Genomic DNA, 26022 nt, shown 5'->3' on the forward strand with positions numbered 1-26022 from the left:
ACCTATTACTGACCAGTTATACAGCTGAACAATTTATTAACTAGCCTGCTGCACGACAGCTCCAGTGTGCTTGGCTACTCTCATGTTTTGTTGCCCTCAGCTAAAAAGCAGAGGTGTAACAATGCATCATGATGCAAAAATGTTAAGATGAGCATCGTGGGAATCAGCATTCTATTATACATCTAATGCAACTGCACAGTTTTAACACCAGAGGTCCCAATCTGTGTAACCCACAGAGTTAAGATATACAGAGAGCACGCTGGGCTGGATAACTCCGGATTGTATAATCACTCTTTACACCCATGGTGAGCAGAAAAGCATCTCAGCACGCACAAAACATCAAAGCTTGCAGTGGATGAGCTACAACAGCAGAAGACCACATCAGGTTCCACTCCTGTCAGCCAAGAACAAGAATCAATAGGCACAGGCTCATCGAAACTGGACAGTTGAAGATTAGAAAAATAATCACCTGGTCTTTTTCCAGTCTTCTGCCATCTAGCTTTGGTGACTATGTGCCCATGATAGCCTCAGACCTATACACCAATCAGCCATAACATTAAAACCACCTGCCTAATATTGTGTAGGTTCCCCATGTGCCACCAAAACAGCTCTGACCCATCAAGGCATGGTCTCCTCAAGAGCTCTGAAGATGTGCTGTGGTGTCTGGCACCAAGACGTTAGCAGCAGATCCTTTTAGTCCTGTAAGTTGCTAGGTGGGGCCTCCATGGATTGGACTTGTTTGTCCATCACATCCCACAGATGCTAGATCGGACTGAGATCTGGGGAATTTGGAGGCCAAGTCAACACTTTGAACTCCTCTCAAGGTTTACTTTCTTCCTATCGTCTCAAGGAGTATTTCCTTGCCACCATCGCCTCTGGCTTGCTCGTTAGGGAAAAAATTCACATATTTACAATTTATTTCGGTTTAATTTCATTTGAATGTATTTATTTCTGTAAAGTTGCTTTGTCACAATGTCCATTGTTAAAAGCGCTATACAAATAAAACTGAATTTGGAATTTGGAGGCCAAGTCAACACCTTTAATGGCATGTGTGTGGGAAAGATGATGAATGAATATTTAAAATGGAAGAGCTACATATTCTTACAAGTTTCTGGGTTGTACACGGGTGTTCAGAATACTAAGTTTAGGCCGCTCGATCCTCTTAATTTTCCAAAGAGGGAATTAAAAAATAAAAGTGTGCAGTTGTATCAGACCATATGACCATCTGACAGGATGATCTGGTTTGAAGTAAACAGTGCAAGATACTCGTCTATATCTGGAAGTGTATCTTCAGGGAAATTTTTAAATATTAGTATTCACTTTCTCACACTCTTTAACAATCAGTTACTGAGCGAATGCTAGTGCTTCCTTATCACTGAGTGTCCACTGATCCTAAAAAGCAAGCCTTATTCATAAATAAATAATGCTGCTATAATGGGGAAGTGAAAGGAACATTGTTTAACCTGTCAGTCCAAAACCAATATAGTTCAAGCACTATAGCAGTAAAAAAACACACACAGGCACACACACACACACAGAGAGACACACACACCTATAGTGGTATGCCTGAGGGTTAAAGAAGGAGGAGCGTGACCCTGTTTTGTAGCATGAATGCAGGGTCATTCACCCAAAGAGACAGAGATCATCACCCTCACACAGCTGCCAACATTCTTATGCAAACTTTAGCGTATTCTTCCTCCCTCGGACAACTGGACAGGACACAATAGGCAAAAAACCCAACAGGTTCCTTCAAGCTGAAGAATTTGACAACTTACAGGCCAACTATTTATACACTGAGTGGAAATGACTAAATGAACTGAGTAATCACTACTCAGTTGTGATCATTACTGAATGGCAACAACAGTTACTTTTAACGCTTGACCATTAAAGACCAATCCAATAAAATATATTTTACAGATGTTTATTTTGGCAGTGTAGTGGCGCAATGGGTAGTACTGCGGCTCTCATGTTTGTTTATATGTTTCGTTATCAGATGACGCACACGAAAACGTTTAAAACAGCCCGTACAGTTACATGAGATAGGATTCCTGGGACATTTCTGCCTGATATCAAATGCAGAGGACTGATGTAATAAACGTGTTTAACACCCTACCTCCAGCTGAAATGATGTATGAAATCCGATCACAAGACGCGTTCAGAATGCTGGGTACAAACGGCTATGTGTTTCAGCTGTCCACTTGTGATCGGATCACTCGAGACTGATGTTAATACCAGGTGTGAACAGAGCCACGGTTATTAAAACTAAAGTAATTCACAGTTCCTGTGTTTGACAGTTCCTGTGTCGACTCCTGTGTAATTCCAATTTTCCTAGTTTTTCTATTTTGCTTCTGTTCCTTTTTTTAAGAACTCTTTTTAATCTTTAAAACAAGACCCAATAGTAAAAAAAGATCTTTATCCTACACCAAGCAACAACCTAAAGACCAATCATTAAGCATTATTTTGTGTACTTGTCTTTCACGTACAACTAAAATTGCAAGAATTATTCGCACATAATGACCTGTATCTGATCAGAAGATGATGACGGAGGCACACAATCCTAACAGAAAAAATATTCGCCATATGGACTACAGGGATGTAACAAAATTAGAAAAATACACAAATTAACTTGATTAAGAGAAATAAAAAAGAATCTATTGTCTACACAGTGCTTATCAGACACTTTTTGCTTCCTATATTAAAGTGCACTTTCCTCCACTGTAAACAAACAGAGAACAGCATTTCAGCATCAAGGCACAGAGAACTTATCACACAGAAACTGTGCAAAGGCATCCATGTGTGATGTTTTATTTGTGAGAGGGGAGGAGGTGGCAGTCAGCACTGGGCCCAGGACTCCTCCAGCATTTAATTAAAAGCAAACATGAAGGAATGTGGACAAGAGCAGTGCCCCCTACACACACACACACACACACACACACACACAGAGCAATCACCCAGGAAGGAAAAACAAAGGGCCCTCGCTGGAAGTAGCACACCGCCCACTGCCTGAATGAATGGAAGGGTGCTACAATAGCTCTTTTTTGCACACTCATCACTCCTCAATCAGCCTCCCGGCAGAGCAGGAGGAGCTTACCAGTAAATTGCAGGAGTTCTTCCTCCTCTGACTGACAGCAGGGGTTTCCAATCGAATCCGTCGCCTGCCTAAGGAAAGCATCTGATTGGCAGAAGCCTGACTCGGCATTGTTATTGCTGTCAGCGTTTTTTTTTTTTTAATTTATATTTTTGGTTTTTTTTTTTTTACCTGTGTCAGCCAAAAATGCGGGTACTAGAACTTTCTTCACATGACCTGAAATTCAAAATGAACCTTTCTCTCAGAACATTTTAAAAGCTTTCAAAGCTTCCTTCATGAGACGGAAAAATCATTATGAGCTGAATCACCTTTGAATCAAAGATTTCAAAATCGCATTCACTCCAGAAGTATTTCAGATTGCATTCAAAGTTGAAGATTTTTTGAAGTTAGTACACCAGATGTCTGCGTGTCCCAGACATCTGTCTGTGAGCTCCCTGGTTGCCAATTTAACGACCCTCATTTGCTGCACCACCAGCAGAGACCAATGAGGCGTACAGACACAAAAGAGTGCAACTCGCTGCCAGCCTCGCAGTGCTTCTCTTTAGTGCCTCTGTGCTTGAATACAGGCCTCATTTGCCAGCTCCCATCATGCCACAGAGGGCAAAATGTCCCCAGACAGACTCAATGGGCATAGTGTGCTCTAGATGAAATAGCCATGAAGCCACGATGAGGCCCCCAACCCGAAGTTTACTCCATTTTCTCTTGCTGTTGCAAAGGCAGTTTGAAAACATTCATTCATCTTCACTAAGTGCTTTATCCTGATCAGGCTGGTGATGGATCCGAAGACTATCCCGGGAACACTGTGCTCGAGGTAGCAATCCACCCTGGATGGGACGCCTGTCCACCGTGCACACACTCATTCACAACTAGGAGCCAGTTATCTTAGCCAATCCACCTTGTTTTTTTGGAAGACAGGGGAAACTGGGAAACCCAGAGGCAAGTTGTGCAGACACAGGGAGAACGTGCAAATCTCCATACAGACATTAACCCGAGCTCGGTATCGAACCGGGAACCCTGGAGCTGTGCAGCAGCAATGTTACTCACTAGCTTGAAAATAAAGCTACATAAATATACTTATATTAGCAGGCACCACTAAACATGTCAACTGAAACCACTAGATATATTATACAATGAATTGTAAACAGCTTAATTATCAACTGCTACGAAACTACTAAAGCATTCCTGACACCCATAATAAAAATAAATAACTCACTCCATGACACAATAGGTGTTAAAACTGCAAAATGCGGTGTCATGTACAGTGTGTGAGGCAGAGCTATACAATCCAAATCTACAATATATTGTGCACAGAAATGACATTAAACATCTTGCAGTGCCAGCTTAAAATAGGAGCACCATTCATTATATAAGCTTAGTACAGAGAGGCCATCAGATGGATAGGAAAAGGAGATCAAATGAGATCTCGGCCGTCTGTAATATCACATGCAGAGCACGAATAGTTCAGGCCTGCCGCTTTGCTCTCCCAAGAATTAATCAGCGAGACAGTCTGTGGTCCCAATAGCGTAATATTTTAAGCTGTGTAAAATCCGCTTCCTCTTTTTTCTCTCTTCAGCCAAAAGTAGAAAGGGTTTTGACAGTGGAAAGAAACTCGAGAAACAGAGGCACCAGAAACTAATAGCTGAGATTCGAGCTATAAACCTAGTTACTAAAACCTAAAGAAAGGGATAACGCAATCAGATGTGCATATGATACAATACCTTTACCCGTAATAAAATATAACCGGAAATCCTGTTCATGCTATAGCACCATGAGATAAAAGAATTCACGTTTGAAACCTTAAACAATTCATACTAGTAAGTACAGAATTTACAGTATGAGATAATAAAGAATTGACACTATGAGTTTATTAATAATTTAGACTATGAGGTAATTAAAATGTTACAGTATGAGACAGTAAAGAATGTACACTATGAGATATTAAAGAATGTATACTATGTATACTATAATAAGGAATTTACACTATGAGGTAAGAAAAATTTTACAATATGCGGTGATAAAAAATTTACACTGTGAGGTAATAAAGAATTGGCACTATGAATTACTAAAAAATTACACTATGAGGTAATAAAAAATGTACATTATGAGGTAATTAAAAATGCACACAATGAGATATTAAAGAATACACACTATGTGGTAACAAAGAATTTACACTATGAGTTAATAAAGAATTTACACTATGAGTTTATTAAAAAAAATTGACACTATGGGTAATAAAAAATGTATACTAGAGATATTAAAGAATTTACACTATGAGATGTTGAGGAATTTGCACAATGAGGTAATTAAAAAATTACACTTTAAGGTAATAAAGAATTTACACTATGAGTTTATTAAAAAAATTGACACTATGAGGTATTAAAGTATTTACACAATGAGATATTAAAGAATGTACATTATGGGGTAATAAACAATGTACACTATGAGATAGTAAAGAACGTATCTTAGAATTTATGAATCTATGAGGTAATTATAAATGTACACTATGGGGTAATAATAAATTTACTCTACAGGGTAATAAAGAATTAACACTGAATGTACACTATACACCATAAGGTATTAAAATTATACATTATGAAGTAATAAAGAATATACACTATTACAGATGAGCATGATGATGTCACAACTGTGTAATTACACTGTTGTAGTTACTTGTCTCTCTGATAAAATATCAAAAAATCCACTGAAAATAACTGAAAATACAATATGGATAATTACAATGACATTGTCAAGGTTTAATGTTAACTTCTCCAAATTTTCTCCTGAAAATTCAGCATAATGAACCAAATTTCTACTGTCCCAAATATGTTTGTATTTTAACGAATTATTTAGTCTAAATACAAGCTAATGTCTGTAGTTAACTTGTTCTTAAAATAAGTGTACATTACCACAATGTACTTTTTCACGTTGCTGAATGAGGTTTCATAATAAACACTGGCTACTTGCTAGCTGCTTTTTTCGCTGCCATACATGCGAGATGACAGAGAGATAATCATGACACTTGAGCAGCTCTAAATCAACCTAGAGAAACATTCCCAATCGGGAATAAGGTTTTAGACTCGCCCAGCCTTATCCTCCCGTTTTAGCGCCAATTTTGCTTCATACGTCGCTCTGCAGGTGACTGAAGACAAACAACGCAGTTCATATCGTTTTTACTGGATGCCCAATGGGATTAGGCCTTTTTTTGCATTGCCAGAGGTTAAATATTCAAGTGAAGTGAATAGGCATTAATTACATTGCTCATTTCAATAGCTTGAACCACCCAAAAAAAAACAAAAAGCTTGTCATCGGCTTGTCCCGATGTGGTGTTTTACTTGCCCTGGGCATTCAGGCGATCGTTTACTGTCAAACCCTAATCATTCCAATTTGATCTAGATGATAATCAGGATCACAGAATCCACCCATCACTTTGCTGCATTACTGTTCGGAGACAACACTAGGTTTTAAATATACTGTAAAAATGACCTATCTCTGAAATACCCCACCCATACCTCCAGGGTGCAACAAATCCAGGGACATGGCAACCATAAAAGCACCATTTTAGCTGCTAGACAGAAGACCATTCCCAAATAATTGAACCTTGAGCATTTATTTCTTTCAAATTAGACTGATTAGATTCACCAAATGCAGGATACAATATAAATGCTCCAGATGACCTAAATACAGAGATCATACTGCAGAGCACAACTGGGTTAAATATGCCTGCGCTTCAGCAACGACTGATCGATTTCTTTTATTATGCAACACAAATCAATCAACCCACAAGCAGCATCTATACAAAAGACCCGTCCGATGTGCAAATCAAGTGTCCAAAGTTTATCAAAAGAAGCAAAGGGTCTATGTCAAAGCCAGTGCTGACATCCGTAATTGATTATTAGTAAGATAATTGATTGTTATAAAACAATTAATTCGTTATACCGGTGCATTGATTTGAATTTCTGCTTATGCAACTGCCCTCTAACAGCAGTGCTACTGCTGCTGTCTCTGGGATTGAGTAATTGATTGATGGATGGATTGGCCCCGAATCAGCCTGAGGTGGCCTGAATAAGACACACTGAACAACAACATGATCACTGTTAAATTAACAGCTATACATCTGGGAATGGTGTACCAATGCACCAGTAAAATGTGTTAATTTATTATCACTAAGTTGCTGTATAAGGAAAAAAGTAATACACAGGATTCTTCCCTATTCCAGGAAACTGAGTTTTCCAAAATGATGGAGACTCAGTGACTTCAAAAAAAGGTGCACGTGCATGTACATACCCCAGCAGACCAACAAACTGATCTGAAGCCCGGAAGAAACATTTTAGCTTTACAAATGCTGATGTATCACAAAATGGACAACTTTTTAGCTGGCTCACAAAGGACGGTCTAGTGTTTTATCTGAGAGAACCCTAATTTGATCAATTAAAGTGCTGCATCAATAAGCTAAAATACAGAGTCGGATTACAATAAACCACACTGTCAACTGCTGACTTTTATCTATTATCAGACACAAAATCTGGAGGTCCGGATTGAAGGCTCTACCAATCATAAACACAGTTATTGCTACAAAAGAATCATGTACTCTATATGAAAAATAATCAACACATCCCATTAAAGAAAAAAAAAGGGACGATAAACTCCAAATCAGACCTTCACTCGGGTGGGCGCTTGATTATTAATGCCTGACTCATTCAGGACTCTGTCACCATGGTAACCAGGCTCAGGTGTGATTGTGAACAATGACGTCACCTTAACTGTGGCTTTCACACCAAGAAAAAAAGGTGGTGCATAAACAACACAAGAGCAAAGTCTTAATAATGATTCAAATTCTCATCTTCTCTTTTTAGAAAGATATTATTTGCTTACTGTAAAGCACCAGAGGGGGAAAATATTTCTATTCAATGTAATATCTATATCAGAGAGAAAAATATCTATGAATTATTTAGTAACCACAGTGAAATTAACTGGAAGTATAGTAATTAAAAACAGGTTACATCTGGAGTCCTTGGATCAACTGAAGGATGCCAACATCTTCACAAAAAAGATGAAATTCCCAAATCAAGCGTTCATTCATTTATTTGGTTGCCATATTTTTGAGCAGTGCTGCATTTCCAACATGCTTAAGCACTTACTGAGGTCTTTAGCTATGTCAGGCATCTCTGCAATCTGATCAGAGGCCTTCATTTGCAGCTAAATATTTATTCAACCATCTTCAGGACCTGCTTTATCCTGGTCAGGTGTGAGGAGGGGATACACCCTGGATGGGATGCAAGTCCATCGCATAGCATCATGGACACACACATTCACGTATAGGAGCGATTTTGAGTCGCCAGTCCATCTACTGCCATGTTTTTGGAAGGTGGAAGGAAACCAGAGAACCCTGATGAAACCCACACGAACACGGGGCGAGCATGTGAAACTCCTCATACACAGTAACCCGAGATCAGGATCGAAGCCACTGTGCTACCTGCAAAATTTTCACACTTGCAAAACAACAATATTGTTATATTTCTGATAAACGTTGTTAAAGGTGCAATAGTTGATTTTTTTTTATTCCTTATTTGCAAATAACCTGGAAGATATAGAACATGATAAAAAAGAATGGATTAAGTTGTGGCCTTAGAAAAACTGCAGTAAGTTGCTGAGAAAACCCGTTTGGAAAACTGACTTCCAGTCCAGGACACTTGCTTGTGTTTCCTGTCAGTTGTTTCTTTTTAAGAAGAAGAAGAAGCCTTTATATGTGATGTATACTTTACAACACAGTGAAATTCTTTTCTTTGCATATCCCAGCCTGTTAGAAAGTTCAGAGCACAGGGTCAGCCATGATACAGCACCCAGGAGCAGAGAGGGTTAAGAACCTTGCTCAAGAGCCCAACAATGACAGCTCGGCAGTGCTGGGCCTCGAACCCCCCAACCTTCAGGTCAGTACCCCAGAGTTTTAACCACTGAGCCACCACAGAGAAGGCTACAACACACACTCATCAACGCAGAGCCAAGAATCAACGAGTACACAATCATTAAACTGAGCTGATTTGAGCATAAAGTATCCCAAATTCCATCCTTCACACAGATGGATGTGAAATTTAACTCTCTCATGGTCATGTTAGTGATCATGTACATATTTCTGCCTCTTGTGTTGAATTCCTGATGATTTCACTGCATTTTAACAGGATAGCACCACAATGTTGTACTGCTTCTGCGGAAATATATTAAGAAGCGTCACCCAGAAGAGGATGGAGTCTGGTTCCTCTTGTGGTTTCTTCCTCATGGTGTCTCAGGGAGTTTTTCCTTGCCACTATCACTCATTAAGGATCTAAATCTATATCAAATTTCTGTAAAGCAGCTTTGTGACAGTGTCCATTGCTAAAAGCGCTATATAAACGAACTGAACTGAAATTGAATTGTGAATGATTTCCAGCAAATGACGGCCACTGAGATGTGATGTAGGTTATCAAGGCGAAGCGTTCCAAAGTGCATCATTTTCCCAGTGAAATTTAAATCACTCACGGTAAAGATGTGAGCAATACAGCAAGGTAGGAGACTTTAAAATTGCTAAATATTAATAATTCATTCTTCTTATCCAGCTATCCCAGGTCCAGTGATGCTTTTGTGGGCTGTGAAATCAGCTCTGGGCCTTTTTTGTGAGTGCACATGGTCAAGCAGACATGAAGATGATGCTTTAAGGCTAAGCTTGGAGAGAAAGTGTATTTTTAGAAGCAGGATACACAGCCTATATGCTGTGGTATTTCTGCCAGACTTGGGAGATTGTGTTAGACACACTTCTCCCCTGTGCTGGATGTTGCAGTGGCAGGAGCATACACAGCCATCACGACACACAGGCTTCAGCTACCCAATGACCCAATTTCGCCTGGAGAAATACCAACCAAATGTGGCAAAGGAAGCCCTAAGCAAGCCTTTGCAAGACATTTTGGCTTCAGGAAAGTGTTTAAACAGACAAAATCAACAGCTTTGAGGAAAAAAGGGTGTTTGTTGAAGCTAAGACAGACAGGGGCATATGGCTTCCCCCCCTTCGGGTGTGAGGAGCAAAAGAAAAAAAAAAAAAAAAAAAAAAACTGCGAGTGTAAAATAAAGATGGTCACCTACCTGGATGCTGAGGAGGAGGAGGAAAAGGACGGGAGGCAGCGTCGAAGTCATGTTTCTCGTCTGTAAGCCAGTCATTTAGCAGCTAGCTAGCGCTTTTTTGTTGGACAATGGCGTTTTTTTTCCTCGCAGCATCAGGGCGCCTGGCGCGCCGCGACCCTACACAAGAGCACTGTTCTCCACACGGCTACAGCTCTTCCCCGACTTCCAGCCCTGTCACAAAGCTCCTGTTCCAGCCATGTGCTAGTTTAAGAGCCGGACGAGGGTTTTTTCTTTAGTTTATTGACAGTGGCACGTCGGTGAGACGCAGGGATTGACCATTGTGCTCAGAGAGAAGAGAGTAACCCAGGCACAGAGCCTGAATGAGACTGAGCGCTTTATCTGTCCCTCGCTCCTGCGAAGCCCCGCCCATTAATGTCTCCCCGGAAGCCCCGCCCACTCGTGACAAGCGGCACCGCGAGGACCGCGACGGGCAACTATATATTACCTCACTGTATATTATTCTCATTAACACTATATTATTCTCATTAACACCGTATATTATTCTCATTAACACTGTATATTATTCTCATTAACACTATATTATTCTCATTAAGACTGTATTATTCTCATTAACACCATATATTATTCTCATTAACACTGTATATCATTCTCATTAACACTGTATATCATTCTCATTAACACCATATATTATTCTCATTAACACTGTATATCATTCTCATTAACACCATATATTATTCTCATTAACACTGCATATCATTCTCATTAACACTATATTATTCTCATGAACACTGCATATCATTCTCATTAACACTATATTATTCTCATGAACACTGCATATCATTCTCATTAACACCATATATTATTCTCATTAACACCGTATATTATTCTCATTAACACTGCATATCATTCTCATTAACACCATATATTATTCTCATTAACACCATATATTATTCTCATTAACACTGCATATCATTCTCATTAACACCATATATTATTCTCATTAACACCATATATTATTCTCATTAACACCATATATTATTCTCATTAACACTGCATATCATTCTCATTAACACTATATATCATTCTCATTAACACCGTATATTATTCTCATTAACACTGCATATCATTCTCATTAACACCATATATTATTCTCATTAACACCATATATTATTCTCATTAACACTGCATATCATTCTCATTAACACCATATATTATTCTCATTAACACCATATATCATTCTCATTAACACCATATATTATTCTCATTAACACCATATATTATTCTCATTAACACTGCATATCATTCTCATTAACACCATATATCATTCTCATTAACACCATATATTATTCTCATTAACACCATATATTATTCTCATTAACACTGTATATCATTCTCATTAACACCGTATATTATTCTCATTAACACTGTATATTTTTCTCATTAACACTATATATTATTCTCATTAACACTGTATATTATTCTCATTAACACTGCATATCATTCTCATTAACACCATATATTATTCTCATTAACATCATATATCATTCTCATTAACACTGTATATTATTCTCATTAACACCATATATTATTCTCATTAACACTGTATATCATTCTCATTAACACCATATTTTATTCTCATTAACACTGTATATTATTCTCATTAACACTGTATATTATTCTCATTAACACCATATATTATTCTCATTAACACTGTATATTATTCTCATTAACACCATATTTTATTCTCATTAACACCATATATTATTCTCATTAACACTGTATATTATTCTCATTAACACCATATATTATTCTCATGAACACTGCATATCATTCTCATTAACACCATATTTTATTCTCATTAACACCATATATTATTCTCATTAACACTGTATATTATTCTCATTAACACCATATATTATTCTCATGAACACTGCATATCATTCTCATTAACACCATATATTATTCTCATTAACACCATATATTATTCTCATTAACACTGTATATTATTCTCATTAACACTGTATATTATTCTCATTAACACCATATATTATTCTCATTAACACTGTATATTATTCTCATTAACACCATATATTATTCTCATGAACACTGTATATTATTCTCATTAACACTGTATATTATTCTCCTTAACACTGTATATAATACTGCATATTATTCTCATTAACACTGTATATAATACTGCATATTATTCTCATTAACACCATATATTATTCTCATTAACACTGTATATTATTCTCATTAACACTGTATATCATTCTCATTAACACTATATTATTCTCATTAACACCATATATTATTCTCATTAACACTATATATTATTCTCATTAACACCATATTTTATTCTCATTAACACTGTATATTATTCTCATTAACACTATATATTATTCTCATTAACACCATATATTATTCTCATTAACACTGTATATTATTCTCATTAACACCATATTTTATTCTCATTAACACCATATATTATTCTCATTAACACCATATATTATTCTCATGAACACTGCATATCATTCTCATTAACACCATATTTTATTCTCATTAACACCATATATTATTCTCATTAACACTGTATATTATTCTCATTAACACCATATATTATTCTCATGAACACTGCATATCATTCTCATTAACACCATATATTATTCTCATTAACACCATATATTATTCTCATTAACACTGTATATTATTCTCATTAACACTGTATATTATTCTCATTAACACCATATATTATTCTCATTAACACTGTATATTATTCTCATTAACACCATATATTATTCTCATGAACACTGTATATTATTCTCATTAACACTGTATATTATTCTCCTTAACACTGTATATAATACTGCATATTATTCTCATTAACACTGTATATAATACTGCATATTATTCTCATTAACACCATATATTATTCTCATTAACACTGTATATTATTCTCATTAACACTGTATATCATTCTCATTAACACTATATTATTCTCATTAACACCATATATTATTCTCATTAACACTATATATTATTCTCATTAACACTATATATTATTCTCATTAACACTTTATATTATTCTCATTAACACTGTATATTATTCTCATTAACACTATATATTATTCTCATTAACACTTTATATTATTCTCATTAAAACTGTATATTATTCTCATTAACACTATATTATTCTCATTAACACCATATATCATTCTCATTAACACTGTATATCATTCTCATTAACACCATATATTATTCTCATTAACACCACTTATTACTCTCACCAACACTATTTATTAATCTAATTAACACCATTTATCAACCTCACTAACACCACTTTAATCTCACTAACACCACTTATTAATTTCATTAACAGCATTTATTCATCTTATTAACACATTTTATTAATCTTACTAACACTATTTATTAATCTCATTAACACCACTTATTATTCTAACTAACACCATTTGTTAATCTCACTAACACCATGTATTCATCTCTGTAACACCACCTATTATTCTAACATCACTTATTAACTCACTAACACATTTATATTAATCTCACTAACACCAGTTATTAATTTCATTAAACCTCACTTTTTAATCTCACTAACACCACTTATTAATTTCATTAACACCACTTATTAATCTCACTATGTGTGAAACTTATTATGTGTTTAAAATGTTTTGTAAATTTATTTAAAAAACAAAAACAAAAAAACAAAAAATCTCATTCAGCTAAGTATTCATAGCCTTGATGAAGGAACTCCACATTGAGCTCAGGTGCATGTTTGCTGTAATAATCTCGAGATGTCTCTAAGATCTACTGGATTCCACCCGTGTCAAGTTCAGTTGACTGGACAAGCTTTTGAAAGCCACACAGCTGTGTGAATAAGGTCCCACACTTCAGCATGCATGTCAGACCAAAAACCAAGCCATGAAGTCCAAGGAACTCTCCATAGACCCCCGGAATCAAATTTTATCAAGACTTACAGCTGGCTAAGGGTAAAATACCCAAGAGCACAGTGGGCTCCATCATTGTGAAATGGAAGAAGTTTGACAAAAATTTAACTTTTTGGGCTGAACCTCAAGTGCTATGCAAATTCCAGGTCAGCTGGCCAATCAGCTGGCTAATACCATCTCTATGGTGAAGCATGGTGGTGGCAGCATCATGCTATGAGGATGCTTCTCAGTGACAGGAACAGAGGCACTGGTCAGAATTGAGGGAATGATGAATGCAGCCAAATACAGAGAGGTCCTTGACCATGACCCAAAGCACACAGCCAAGAAAATGCTGGAGAAGCTTTGGGACTTGTCTCTGAATGTCCTTGAGCGGCCCAGCCAAAGCCCAGACTTGAACTGCATAGAACATCTGTGGAGAATTGTAAAGATGGCAATTCACTGATCTGCCAGGAAGAATGGGAGAAACTGGCCAAAGCCAGGTGTGCAAAGTTCGTAGAGACTTACCCAAGAAGAGTTCGAAGCTGTAATTGCTGCCAAAGGTGCATCTAAAAAAAGTCTGAATACTTACCTAAATGAGAGGTTTCGGTTTTAGATTTTTTAATAAATGCATAAAAATTACTAAAAGAAAACATGTTTTTTGCTTTTATTGTATGTAGATTAATGGGAAAAAAGTTAATTTGATCTATTTTAAGTTGAATTTATAATACAATAAATTATCATAGTTTTTATAGTTGTCATAGTGCAAACAGTAAAAAAGGTTTGAATACTTTTCACACCCACAGATACACTATATGGCCAAAAGTAAGTGCACATCACACCCATATGTGGTTCTGCTCCAAACTGTTACCACAAAGTTGGAAGCACATAATTATATAGAACATCATCGTATGCTGTAGCTTTATGATTTCCCTTCAGTGGAACTAAAGGGGCTTACCCCAAAACTGTTCCAGCATGACACAAGTGCACAAAGTGCACAAAGCGAGCTCCATGAAGACATGGTGTGTTAAAGTTGGAGTGGAAGAACTCGAGTGTCCTGCACAGAGCCCTGACCTCAACCCCACTGAACACCTTTGGGATGAACTGGAGCACTGACTGCACCCCAGGCCTCCTCACCTTCAACATCAGTGTCTGACCTCACTAATGCTCTTGTAGCTGAATGAGCACAAATCCCCACAGCCACGCTCCAAAATCTAGTGGAAAGCCTTCCCAGAAGAGTGGAGGTTATTATAACAGCAAAGCGGGGAATAAATCTAGAATTGGATGTTCAGAAAGCACATATGAGTGTGATGGTTAGGTGTCCACAAACTTTTGGCCATATAGTGTATATAATATTGTATTCGCCTGGGACATGTGAGTGAGAAAGACAGCTAATATGATGATTATTTTGCCACCCCTTCTCATAGCAACAGGGAATAGCCTCTTAAAGACAGCTGGCCAATCATATTCGAGCTCTCCTCATATTGATTAGATGAATATTCAGCAGCCATTGGCTAGTGGGCGTGGCTTTCACTTGAAGTGTTTATGGCACGTGAAGAAAGCGCAGCTGCATCTGCATCTGAAACTGTACTAAATAGTATTCCGTATTATTAAACACACTGTGTCATTTAACATGCATTTAACATACACTTAATTTTGTTAATTTGAGAGAGAGAGAGAGAGAGAGAGAGAGAGAGAGAGAGAGTAATAACTTTGAATTCAGATTTGTTGGGCGTCGTTTGAATTGAGAAAGTTAATATCGCCCTCTAGTGGTGTCCTGGAGAAACACACACATTCATTACACAATTCAGTAAATACATAAATACAAATACATAAAATCATTCTGAGGAACTATAAGCATATTGTAACTGTAAACACCTAACAAAGCAAGATTGTGCTGTAATGGAAAATTCAATTGTTTTCAAATATTATTTTCCTTAAACCGATTTTTTGTTTAAACCTGCGTTTAAAGATTGCTGTTTCTGTGGCTGTGACGTCAGAGACGTGATTAAACGTGCTCGCGAGGATCAGATTGCAATAATAAATGTTATACCTCGCATACAGTACATCTCACATAAACTTAACATACATAGCACATATAAAAATGATTAGTCAAAGATGAACAATCAAAGACCAAAACCTGTGCATCATTCTTTACAAACATGCATTTCAGATTTTTAAAGAAATGTTGGAAACTTTCTCCACATGAGGCCATCAGACTGGTGATGAGATCCTCAGACTGTCCTCAGAACAGGACACTTCCCTGCTCTTTTCCTGCGTGTTGGTTCACACTGATGCTGCAGATGTGTGGTGATAATCTGATAATCTGATGCATGCTTGGGTTGACCTGTCCATGCCCAGCTACCCAACTGACCCTGATAAATACGCGTCCTTGTATTAATCGCCACACTTTTCTATTGACCAACAGAGGGCGCTAGAGCCCCGCCCACTGAGCACCGGCGTCTGATTGGACGGTGTGTCCGCTTCGTGTGTGAGTCCTCCGGCACGAGCCGCGAATTGTCGCTGTTCTCTTCACGCGACTCCAGCGGCGCATCTGCAGCACCTCACCTGTCTCTCTCTCTGTGTGTGTGTTTGTGTTGTGTGTGTGTGTGTGTGTGTGTGTGCGCGTGTGCGTGCGCCCGGGCGCGAATGTGTCGCACACTGCACGGACCCAAACCTGGACACACGTTTGAAGGTGAGTCCATTTATTTATTTAATCCCCACTTTTCAGCTGTAGAATGCAGTAAAACTGGAATCTCGGTAGTTTCTCTTAACGCCACTCTTACTGCCCTAATCCGTGTGTTTAAATGCAATGGTTATGGTGCACGGTTGGTCTCTGAGCGATTTCCAAACTTTAACATTAATGCCTAAATTAACCTTTGCTTCCGGTATGTAGCTGTTTATTGCTGTTTTTGCTCCTTCAGCGCGTGCTTGTGTCCTCTCACCAGGGACATGGCAGTATAAACAAACCTGTTGGCACATAGGACAGTGAGGAAACTTGTGATGCCTAATGTTGACATTGTAGAGAAACTAGATGGAGTGAAACTGCAGTGACTTTGTGTCAGTAAGCTCCAGTAACCCTGATAAAACAGCTCCTAGGCTGGAAATCATGGTGCAGTAATGTATTACTGCTACCTCAGCTCAGACATAAGAGTTATAACTTGCTGTGTAACGACGTGGCTTCTTCTTCGATGCTGTGGTGGCTTTAGAGATGACCGAAAACATTCTGATTCATTTGTGACTCACTTTACCTACCGGATTCCTTCCAACTGCACATTAATGTGACACGACCTGTGTTTGGTTCTGATTTCAACATCTATGAAACAGGTCCTGTCCTGAATATTTTAGTGTTTACTCTACCTTTACTTAACACACCACCTCAGTTCAGGAAGAGCTGTTAATGAGCTGATTGTGCAGGACAGGGGGCAGTCCAGGGCCTGTGATCTGGGTCCTAGTCTACAATATCCTACTTCTCGGGCCAATTTTGTGTATATAACAGGTTATTCCAATAGTTAGTTTGCAATATATGACCAAAAGTATGTGGACACCTGACCATCACACCCATATGTGGTTCTTCCCCAAACTATTGCACACTAAGTCTGAAGCACACAATTGTATAGAATGTCTTTGTATGCTGTAGCATTACAATTTCTCTTCACTGGAACTAAGAGGCCCAAACCTGTTCCAGCATGACAATGCCCCTGTGCACAAAGCGAGCTCCATGAAGACATGGTGTGTTAAGGTTGGAGTGGAAGAACTCGAGTGTCCTGCACAGAGCCCTGACCTCAACCCCAGTGAACACCTTTGGGATGAACTGGAACACCGACTGCACCCCAGACCTCCTCACCCAACATCAGTGCCTGATCTCACTAATGCTCTTGTAGATGAATGATCACAAATCCCCACAGCCACGCTCCAAAATCTAGTGGAAAACCTTCGCAGAAGAGTGGAGGCTCTTATAACAGTGAAGGGGGGACTAAGTCAGTATTAATATTTTAGAATGGGATGTTCAATACTCAGGTGTCCACGTACTTTTGGTCATATATATCATCCATAAATTGCACTGCTAAATGCAACAAAAATTTCATAACCAATCAAAGAGCAATTCACAAACGAATCCATTTTTTTAAACCACTATTTTCAGTGACTCAGGCAAGTTGATTTCCAGACACAGACACATCCAAAGTCATTCTTTTTATGTTTATTATCTTTTTTTTCCAAAAGCTGTTATGCTTGACATGTAGAGCACTGACTGTCAGAGATCATGAAACTACAGAGTATTGTTAGCAGTTAAAGGAATACTGGATTTCAGCCTCATCTCTATGAATATGGATATATGATTACACAGATACGTACGTGGTAATCATGCATGACTCACTCATAATGGAAGTATAAGGCTCGTTGTAGGGGCAGTCAGTAAACATTTTGTTTTATTTTTTCAGTCAATTTTCTGTTTGTGAATTAAGCTCAAAGTCTGTATGATTCATCCTTTCAGAGATGGGAGTAGTGTCACAGTGGGAGGAATACAAAAACCTTCAAGAAACATAAAATACATGAATCAGATTTACTGTAGTGACCTAGTGTTGGAAAGTTTGTCAAAAGTGCCTAAGATTAGCTTTGGTAAAATGTTCTGTCTTTCTCAGTAGACTGTTAGACTATAAAAATGGATTGGGAAAGGTATTCTTTCCCAGTCACCTGCACCTTTTTTAATCACATTGGGCTAATTGTAATGACAGTGGGCTGGTAGATTTCATTTAGCTACAGCTTGGGCTGCTTTATAATTATTTGGGTTGATTTTTAAACTCTGATTGGGCTAGTGAGCCAATCATGGATCAAACAGCACCAACCTGCTATCCATTTAGAAAATTCCAAGCACAAAAGCAGGGGTATTTTTTAACAATAAGCTGGCCATTTCCCTGTCACATACATTACAGAGATGTCAAATCTAAATCACTGTTTTATGTAAGGAGACAGATGCCCAGTACAAAAACCCCATGATGTCAGTTCCAGCCTATAAAGTCAGCTTATAATTTGAACATTTAAGTGTTTCTTTTCTGTAATGGAATGGTCTCCACCCTGGCCTTGGTCTATAATTGAGCCATCAAGCACCACTGGCTTTGCCCTCCCTGCTTTTATGTATTTGTCTTCTTCCTAAAAAGAATTTAATCCAAATTTGTGTTTATATCTATATGGACATGGAAATTCTTTCATAAGCTATAGCCAGTCTATACTGATGGTGCTTATTAATCAGCCAATTGCTCTTTTTTAAAGAAATTAATTATTCTTATGTGAATCAGGAAAATCAGCATCTTTGATTCTACCCATGATATATTTATATAGCATTAAATTAATCCCAGGTGATGTGAATTTCATGGAAATGTGCATATATGTAGGTCGTATTCTATATTCTTGTGCCCGGGCACACAACTGACCATATCAGAATATAAAGCAGCCTTCGTTGCTCTTCTAAAGGAGTTGCGACCGGGGATGCAGAAAAGCCAGTGTGCTGTGATTTGCAGAAAGTATCTGTTTTTTTTTTTGTTTTTTTTTTCCCAGTATTTCTATACAGTGTAATGTTTATAACCAATGTTATAAAAAAAAATGAGGTCTTTCATTTATTTGTTTTTAACTGATCACTATTTTAATGCATATCTGTTTTGTTAGAAATAAATGAATAAAAATAAATAAAGATAAATCAAAATTATTTAGAAGAGTAAAAGAAAATCCCCTGTATTGAAAGTTATTACTGGAGAAAAAATTGTGCAGAAATCCTATTATTGTACCTTTAATATGTTTTAAACAGTACCCAGTAGAGTTTAATTTGAGGTATTTTGCAGAAAGCCTGGGAGCTGCATGCAGGCTAATTTAGCACACACACACACACACACACACCACTGTGTGTAAAGACTTGTACGCATGCGTGTATGCTAGTGTTTGTATGACTCAGTCAGTAAATGAATGTCATAAGTCTCACTGCAGGATCCGCTCTATTGCATGTGTGCCTCATTTGTCAGTGTGTGTGCCGCAGACACCACTTACCAGCCACTTATATTTCATATTAATAGCGTTGACCTAAAGTACCTTTATAACAATTCCACTGCAGATGATTAAACTAAGATGCTAATAAATCACAGGTTCTGAATCTCGATATAGCTATGCTCAGAGTCTAACAGGAAAAATGCATGATTCTGACTGGCTAATCCTGCTTCTCATCATAGCAGCTAATAGCCAAGAAAATATTAAATATATATTAAAGAAAACAAATGAAACATGTTCATTTGACATCTGGGGTGGTTATATATATTGAATCATAATAGTGACTCAGTTGAGTCAGATGTGCACAATTATTACAGCACAATTATCACAATTAACAGTCATACCTGAAAAGCACCCCCCTAGCTACACCACTTGACTTCACCTGGATGAATTAAAAATAGTTCCGCAACATTTTTCTCAACAGTTTGGTCACCTGCCAATTCCCAGCTACTATCCAGCTTTCCCATGTCACATGACAGCTACCAGCCTTCCCAAGGTGAAGGCTAACACGTGGAAGGAGCACTTTCTGCCCTCTTCCTCATACATGAGCTCGCAGATACATGATATTGGCTAATGTCACTGTGATTAACAGGAGAGCAAGAGTATGCCATGCCTCCCACCCTGAGAGCACGGCCAATTTTGTTCTCTTGGCTCCTGGCCCAGAAAGCTGTGACATAGTTGGGATTCAAACTTAATAGGATGAATACTTTTCTGTTGGGAGCCAATCATTACCTTTTTAATATAATATAGCTCAAACTTCATCATTTTATAGTCATTGATCCTACACTACCTCATATTATCCCGTTTTCTGTAATTGGGAAGACTGATGTTTGTCTCAGGACCTAACAGTCAAGTAAAGCACATAATGCTTATTTTTTCTTTCTTCCTTCCTTCCTGCCTTCCTTCCTTCCAGAAATGGTATGCATTTGTCACTGGGATTTAATCATTTCAGAATATATGTATCATAATGTGCTTTTGAGGCCGTGTTACAACTTGCACACACCTTTAGGACAGCTTGAGGAGCTCCAGCTCTGAGAACGCTCGTATTATATAAGGGCCCTGTAAAGTACAGAAGACCACCATGAAGGAGAGAGAAAGGGGTCTTTGAAGTTGCTAAAAAGCAATTACACATAGTACACATACACTATACTATATGTCAATACTCAAAGGAGAAAGCGTTCAAAGTGGTACAGCACTTAACTGGGTTTAGTTCTCATGTTTTATTCACATAGCAGTTCAATCTTCATCTCGATCATTAGTACACTCTCAGAAGTAAGTGCAAAAATTTACCTCATTGTTACTGGTGAATGTGAATGTAGAATTGGACCTTAAGTTCCACTGTTATAAATTTAATTTGCTTTTAGAGTAATATTTTTAAAGGTACTCTAGATGCACCTTTCCAGGTGAACGACACACAGTAAAGGTACAAAAGATATACCCTCGAGGGTACCAAGGAGGTTTAGCAGCCTTTTCTAAGAGTATAACATAAACAATATTCATGAAAAGAGACACCTAACCCCTTTTTTATTTCACCTTATTTCATATGTTCAAGAATCAGTCATTTATAACACTTTTATTGAACATATTTTTACTCAATGGTCAAAATATCCAGGAGTGGTCTGCCTGGAGCCTGTTGGCGTGTTTTTAAGTGGTACAGATTGCTAGCTAGTAGGCTGTTGTTAGCCATGAATAATTTTCACTAGAAAATCCAGTCAGAAATCCTGTCAGGTTAAGTCGTGGTAGCTAGCAGGCTAATGTTAGCAATGAGTATTTTTCAGTGGAAAATCCTGTCAGAAATCCAGGTTAGGTCATGTTAGCTAGTAGACTAGTGCTAGTAGGGAATAATTGTCTTCACTGAAATATCCAGTCAAAAATCCTGTCAGGTTTGGTCATTTTAGCTGTTAGGCTAACATTAGCGGTGAGTATTTTTCACTGAAAAATCCTGTGCATCATGTCTGCAGTGGGATTTGTCCACTCTTGATAGAGATATTTGTGAAAAAACCCAGGCTTAAAAAAAAATAGACAACTGGAAATATTTTTCTGATATTATTTTTCCTTACATGTTCAAAAACGATTTTTTTTTTCAGTGGTCAATGGTTCACAACATAAAGGTTAAATGATGAGCTGAGTTGAACTGCAAGTCATTCTGAGTCTGAGAAATAACAAAGTGATTTTTATAAATGAAACTCATCTCACAAACAGTGTAGAACATCGCATTCAGAGAATATTTTATACATCAGGTTTTTTGACACCTCAAAAAAATAATTAAAACGTTGCCTCATCCTGTCTTCTTCCAGCCACAAAAAGTTTCTTTTTAAGGCATATGTTTCGTCAGCGACAACACGAATGAGTTTTAAGTTGTAGTTTACTTTCTACGAGAAATTGGCTGCTGACAGCAAATTAAATTGAATTTGATTTGACAATCTATTTAGTGTCAGGAACTGCTCATTTGCTTTGTGAATGAATAATTTATAGGCATGCCACACACACACACACCTTCACATATGCACACACACATTGCCCACACTATGACTGAGAATGACTCATGATATTATCACTGAGAGAAGCAGTGAACAATCCGTTTCCAAGACAAGAAGATTCATTAGCATGAGGCTTTGGAGAGGTGAAGCTGCGCCAGAATCGGTGTCTGCTGAACAAACTAGATTTCAGCTTGCCGTTAATGTGACATAAGCTTGACCCATATGAACTTAAAATAACACCGGTTTGAGTCATCAAAGTTATGGGTTATGTAACATAAATTATTCAGATATTGTGTGTCTGTTTGCAGGAGATCCTGCCCTCATATGCAGAGGCAGAGATAAACCAATGAGGAGACTGCAGCATCATAACAATCGCTGTCCACTCTGTGACTAATCCATTGCGCTGAAGTATCGTCTGTTATCATGGCGAAGAGCCCAGAGGTTAAAGTCGCTGTTTTTGGAAGAGCTGGAGTGGGGAAATCAGGTAAGAATGAAGCTGTATTTCCTTTAAAGGAACCTTTTGTATAACCTTTAAAGGAGCTCAATGTGAACTTTTTATTTGGCATTTTATTTGGTTCAATAAAAGATGCCAATAAAATAATAATTTTACATCAGAGATAAAGACGATGAGCAATTGTTCCAAAGAGAAATTTGACACGTTTTGAAGAAGAAAAAATTCTCTTATTTTTGAGATCCGGTTTTAGTGGAAGGTTTCTACTCCCATTTTCACATATAAAAATCACAGGACAAAGAGAAATATCGTATTTCCAATCGTTTTTGTAAAACTCAAATAAGTATTTTGTCAAACTATCTCAGCACTTAGCTACAAAGTCTGTCCTGTTTTGGTAAGTATTTTAAAAAGCCCATTATAATGGTGTATTTTCATGATATCGTTCCCAGTTAACAGCGACACTGTCAGCACGAATCCCACAGAAGAACATGTATTTGACCTTTAGTAAATTATACATGATAAAATTTTGCTTGTCTATTCACTTTAACTATGTTTTGGTTCAACAAAATAATAAGGAGCAATTTTAGAATGCTTTAAAATAAGCATATTTCAATTAATTAAAGTCAGTTATAAATAATTAAGCCTGTGTTGCTTGAGGTTCCGGTTGCGCATGCCCCGTGTTGTTTCCCATGACAGTGGCCATTTTCCCCACCACGCCATATTGCTCATGCGGTGGGGGTGTGGCTTATGAACTTGATTTGCATATAGTCTGAGGAGCTTCAACATGATTTAATTTTGAGTGTTATGGAGGGCTTGTTTCTAAAATTCCTTGTTTTCTGTGGGTTTTAATGCCTAGGGCTATTGTGTTATGAAATGTTTTTGCGATGTCAAGTATTTCTGTAAAATGTTCTTAGTTCAGCCTCTTTGTGTTTCTCAGTCAGGTGTGTGATGCCTGTGTGTGCGCTGAACTAGGTTAAGTAGTCATGCTGGGTTCTGCTACTTCAGTCTTTATAAAGACTGATGTAAGTGCATGCTCTTTCTAGAGCAATACAGCTGGACTGAGCAGCATTAAGGTGTTATTACACTTTAGCAGTAGTAATGATAAATGACTCGTGAAGTCAGACGTTTCCAGTTGAGAACAAAAAATAAAGTTTAGATAATGTATACTTTTTACATTGTTTAGATTTACACAATTTTCATTTTAATTATTTAAGCTCTCTTGCATAAAATAAATTAAATTGATATTAAAGAAGGGAGCAAACATTTGATTGATACAAAATCAAGCAGATTTTACTTAAAATGACATGAAGCTAAAGAAGACATGAAATTAAAAAAAAATGTCTATGTTTCAGTGTAATGAATCTAGATTAAGTTAACTTTACTCATGATTGTTCATTTGTGACAGTTTAGGTAAAGAGATGGAACATGATTACATGTAGTTGGAATTACTCACATGCAGTAAACTCTACTTGATATAATTAAGCTAATATAACTAAAAAAAGAGTAAATGTTAAATGAGTAAATGTTACTACAAATTTACATCTGCATGTAGGGAAATTAAATGTGTGCAACCACTTGAAAAACAAATGAATTAAACTTAAATAGCTATTTTTTCAGTGCAGATATGTAAAAAGCTACTGGTCAGTATACTACAATAAAAAAAATTAATTATTAAAAATTATTTAAAAGATTAATTATTTGTTTCTGGTTTGGGAAAGCAAACCAGCTAAGTTTAAGGGAAAATATCACTGCCAGGGCCAGACATAAATAATTGTCACCAGTTATAGATATATGTCAGTTCAGCAATTAATAGCGCTACTGGGAAAGCTAGCACTCCACTTTAGAAAATACATGGACTGCATGGAAACTTTAAACCCCAGTCAGTGTGCACGTACTTGAAAAAGAGCTAGATGTTGAATGGCACTTCTTTATACTCATTTGTTTTTGATTAAAATGTATTTTGTAAGCCATTACTTACTTAGATTTTTTTTTGGTGCTTTCTATTCATTATGTGGCCTGTTCTTCTTGGTCTGTTTGTTAGGCACTTTTCCTGCCAGCAGACTGAATGCATGAGAATAGTATGAAAGCAATGTAAGGCAGTAATAGAGAGAGAGAGAGAGAGAGAGAGAGAGAGAGAGTGAGAGAGAGAGAGACAGAGGGAGAGATCTGTCAGTATGTTGTGCGTTTAATAGTAACACTGGAGAGAAAGAGTGAGAGTTGCTCAAAAATGGCATGAAACTTGCCAGCATTCACAGTGCAAACAGCTCCATGTGAAGCGGGAAGCTATAAAATGCTAGCCTAGTCTGCACTTTCATGATAGAATTTATGTTATTTACGTCTATATTTATATTTGCATTTCTTTAATTTGGCAGACATGTTTACGCAAAGCAGCTCAGAACAGATAGAGATTTACTAGTAGGTGCTATATAGCTTCATGCTCCAGAGTCCCAGGTTCCATCCTGAACTCCAGATCCACCTCAAGCGTGAAATTACACTACATGGCCAAAAGTCTGTGGACACATCACACCCATATGTGCTTGTTGTAAATCCCATTCCAGATTTAGTCCCTCTTTGCTCTTAATAATAACCTCCATTCTTCTGGGAAGGCTTTCCACTAGATTTTGGAGCGTGGCTGTGGGGATTTATGACAACGCACAGAGGTATTGTCATGCTGGAACAGGTTTGAGCCTCTTAGTTCCAGTGAAGGGAAATTGTAATGTTAAAGCATACAAAGACATTCTACACAATTGTGCAATTGTATGCTTCTATTTTTGTGGCAATAGTCTGGGGAAGAACCACATATGGGTGTGATGGTGAGGTGTCCACATACTTTTGGCCACATATTGTATAAAAGTGTTGAAGGAGCTGACAGTAACATGAGTGGCTCAGAAGTTGATCAGAAAAACTGAACAGAAA

At 37.4% G+C, this 26022-nt stretch overlaps 2 protein-coding genes across 5 annotated transcripts in view; one reads left to right on the forward strand and one right to left on the reverse strand.

The window, feature by feature from the left end:
• Nucleotides 1-10577, reverse strand: part of ptpro (protein tyrosine phosphatase receptor type O) — a 59363-nt gene extending 48786 nt beyond the window's left edge. For 3 of the 4 annotated variants that reach the window (XM_026923424.3, XM_026923423.3, XM_026923422.3), the window contains exon 1: nucleotides 10199-10577. In XM_026923424.3, the coding sequence (XP_026779225.3) occupies nucleotides 10199-10273 (75 nt within the window). In that variant the 5' untranslated portion in view covers nucleotides 10274-10577. The remainder of the gene's footprint in view (nucleotides 1-10198) is intronic. The other variant, XM_026923421.3, reaches the window with a different exon arrangement.
• A 6057-nt stretch (nucleotides 10578-16634) lies between these two features.
• Nucleotides 16635-26022, forward strand: part of rerg (RAS-like, estrogen-regulated, growth inhibitor) — a 42058-nt gene continuing 32670 nt past the window's right edge. The window contains exons 1-2 of the mRNA XM_026922597.3: nucleotides 16635-16834; nucleotides 22964-23139. Of these exons, the coding sequence (XP_026778398.1) occupies nucleotides 23079-23139 (61 nt within the window). The 5' untranslated portion in view covers nucleotides 16635-16834; nucleotides 22964-23078. The remainder of the gene's footprint in view (nucleotides 16835-22963; nucleotides 23140-26022) is intronic.

This window comes from Pangasianodon hypophthalmus, chromosome 18 (genome assembly GCF_027358585.1).
Source record: "Pangasianodon hypophthalmus isolate fPanHyp1 chromosome 18, fPanHyp1.pri, whole genome shotgun sequence".
Taxonomy (NCBI): Eukaryota; Metazoa; Chordata; class Actinopteri; order Siluriformes; family Pangasiidae; genus Pangasianodon; species Pangasianodon hypophthalmus.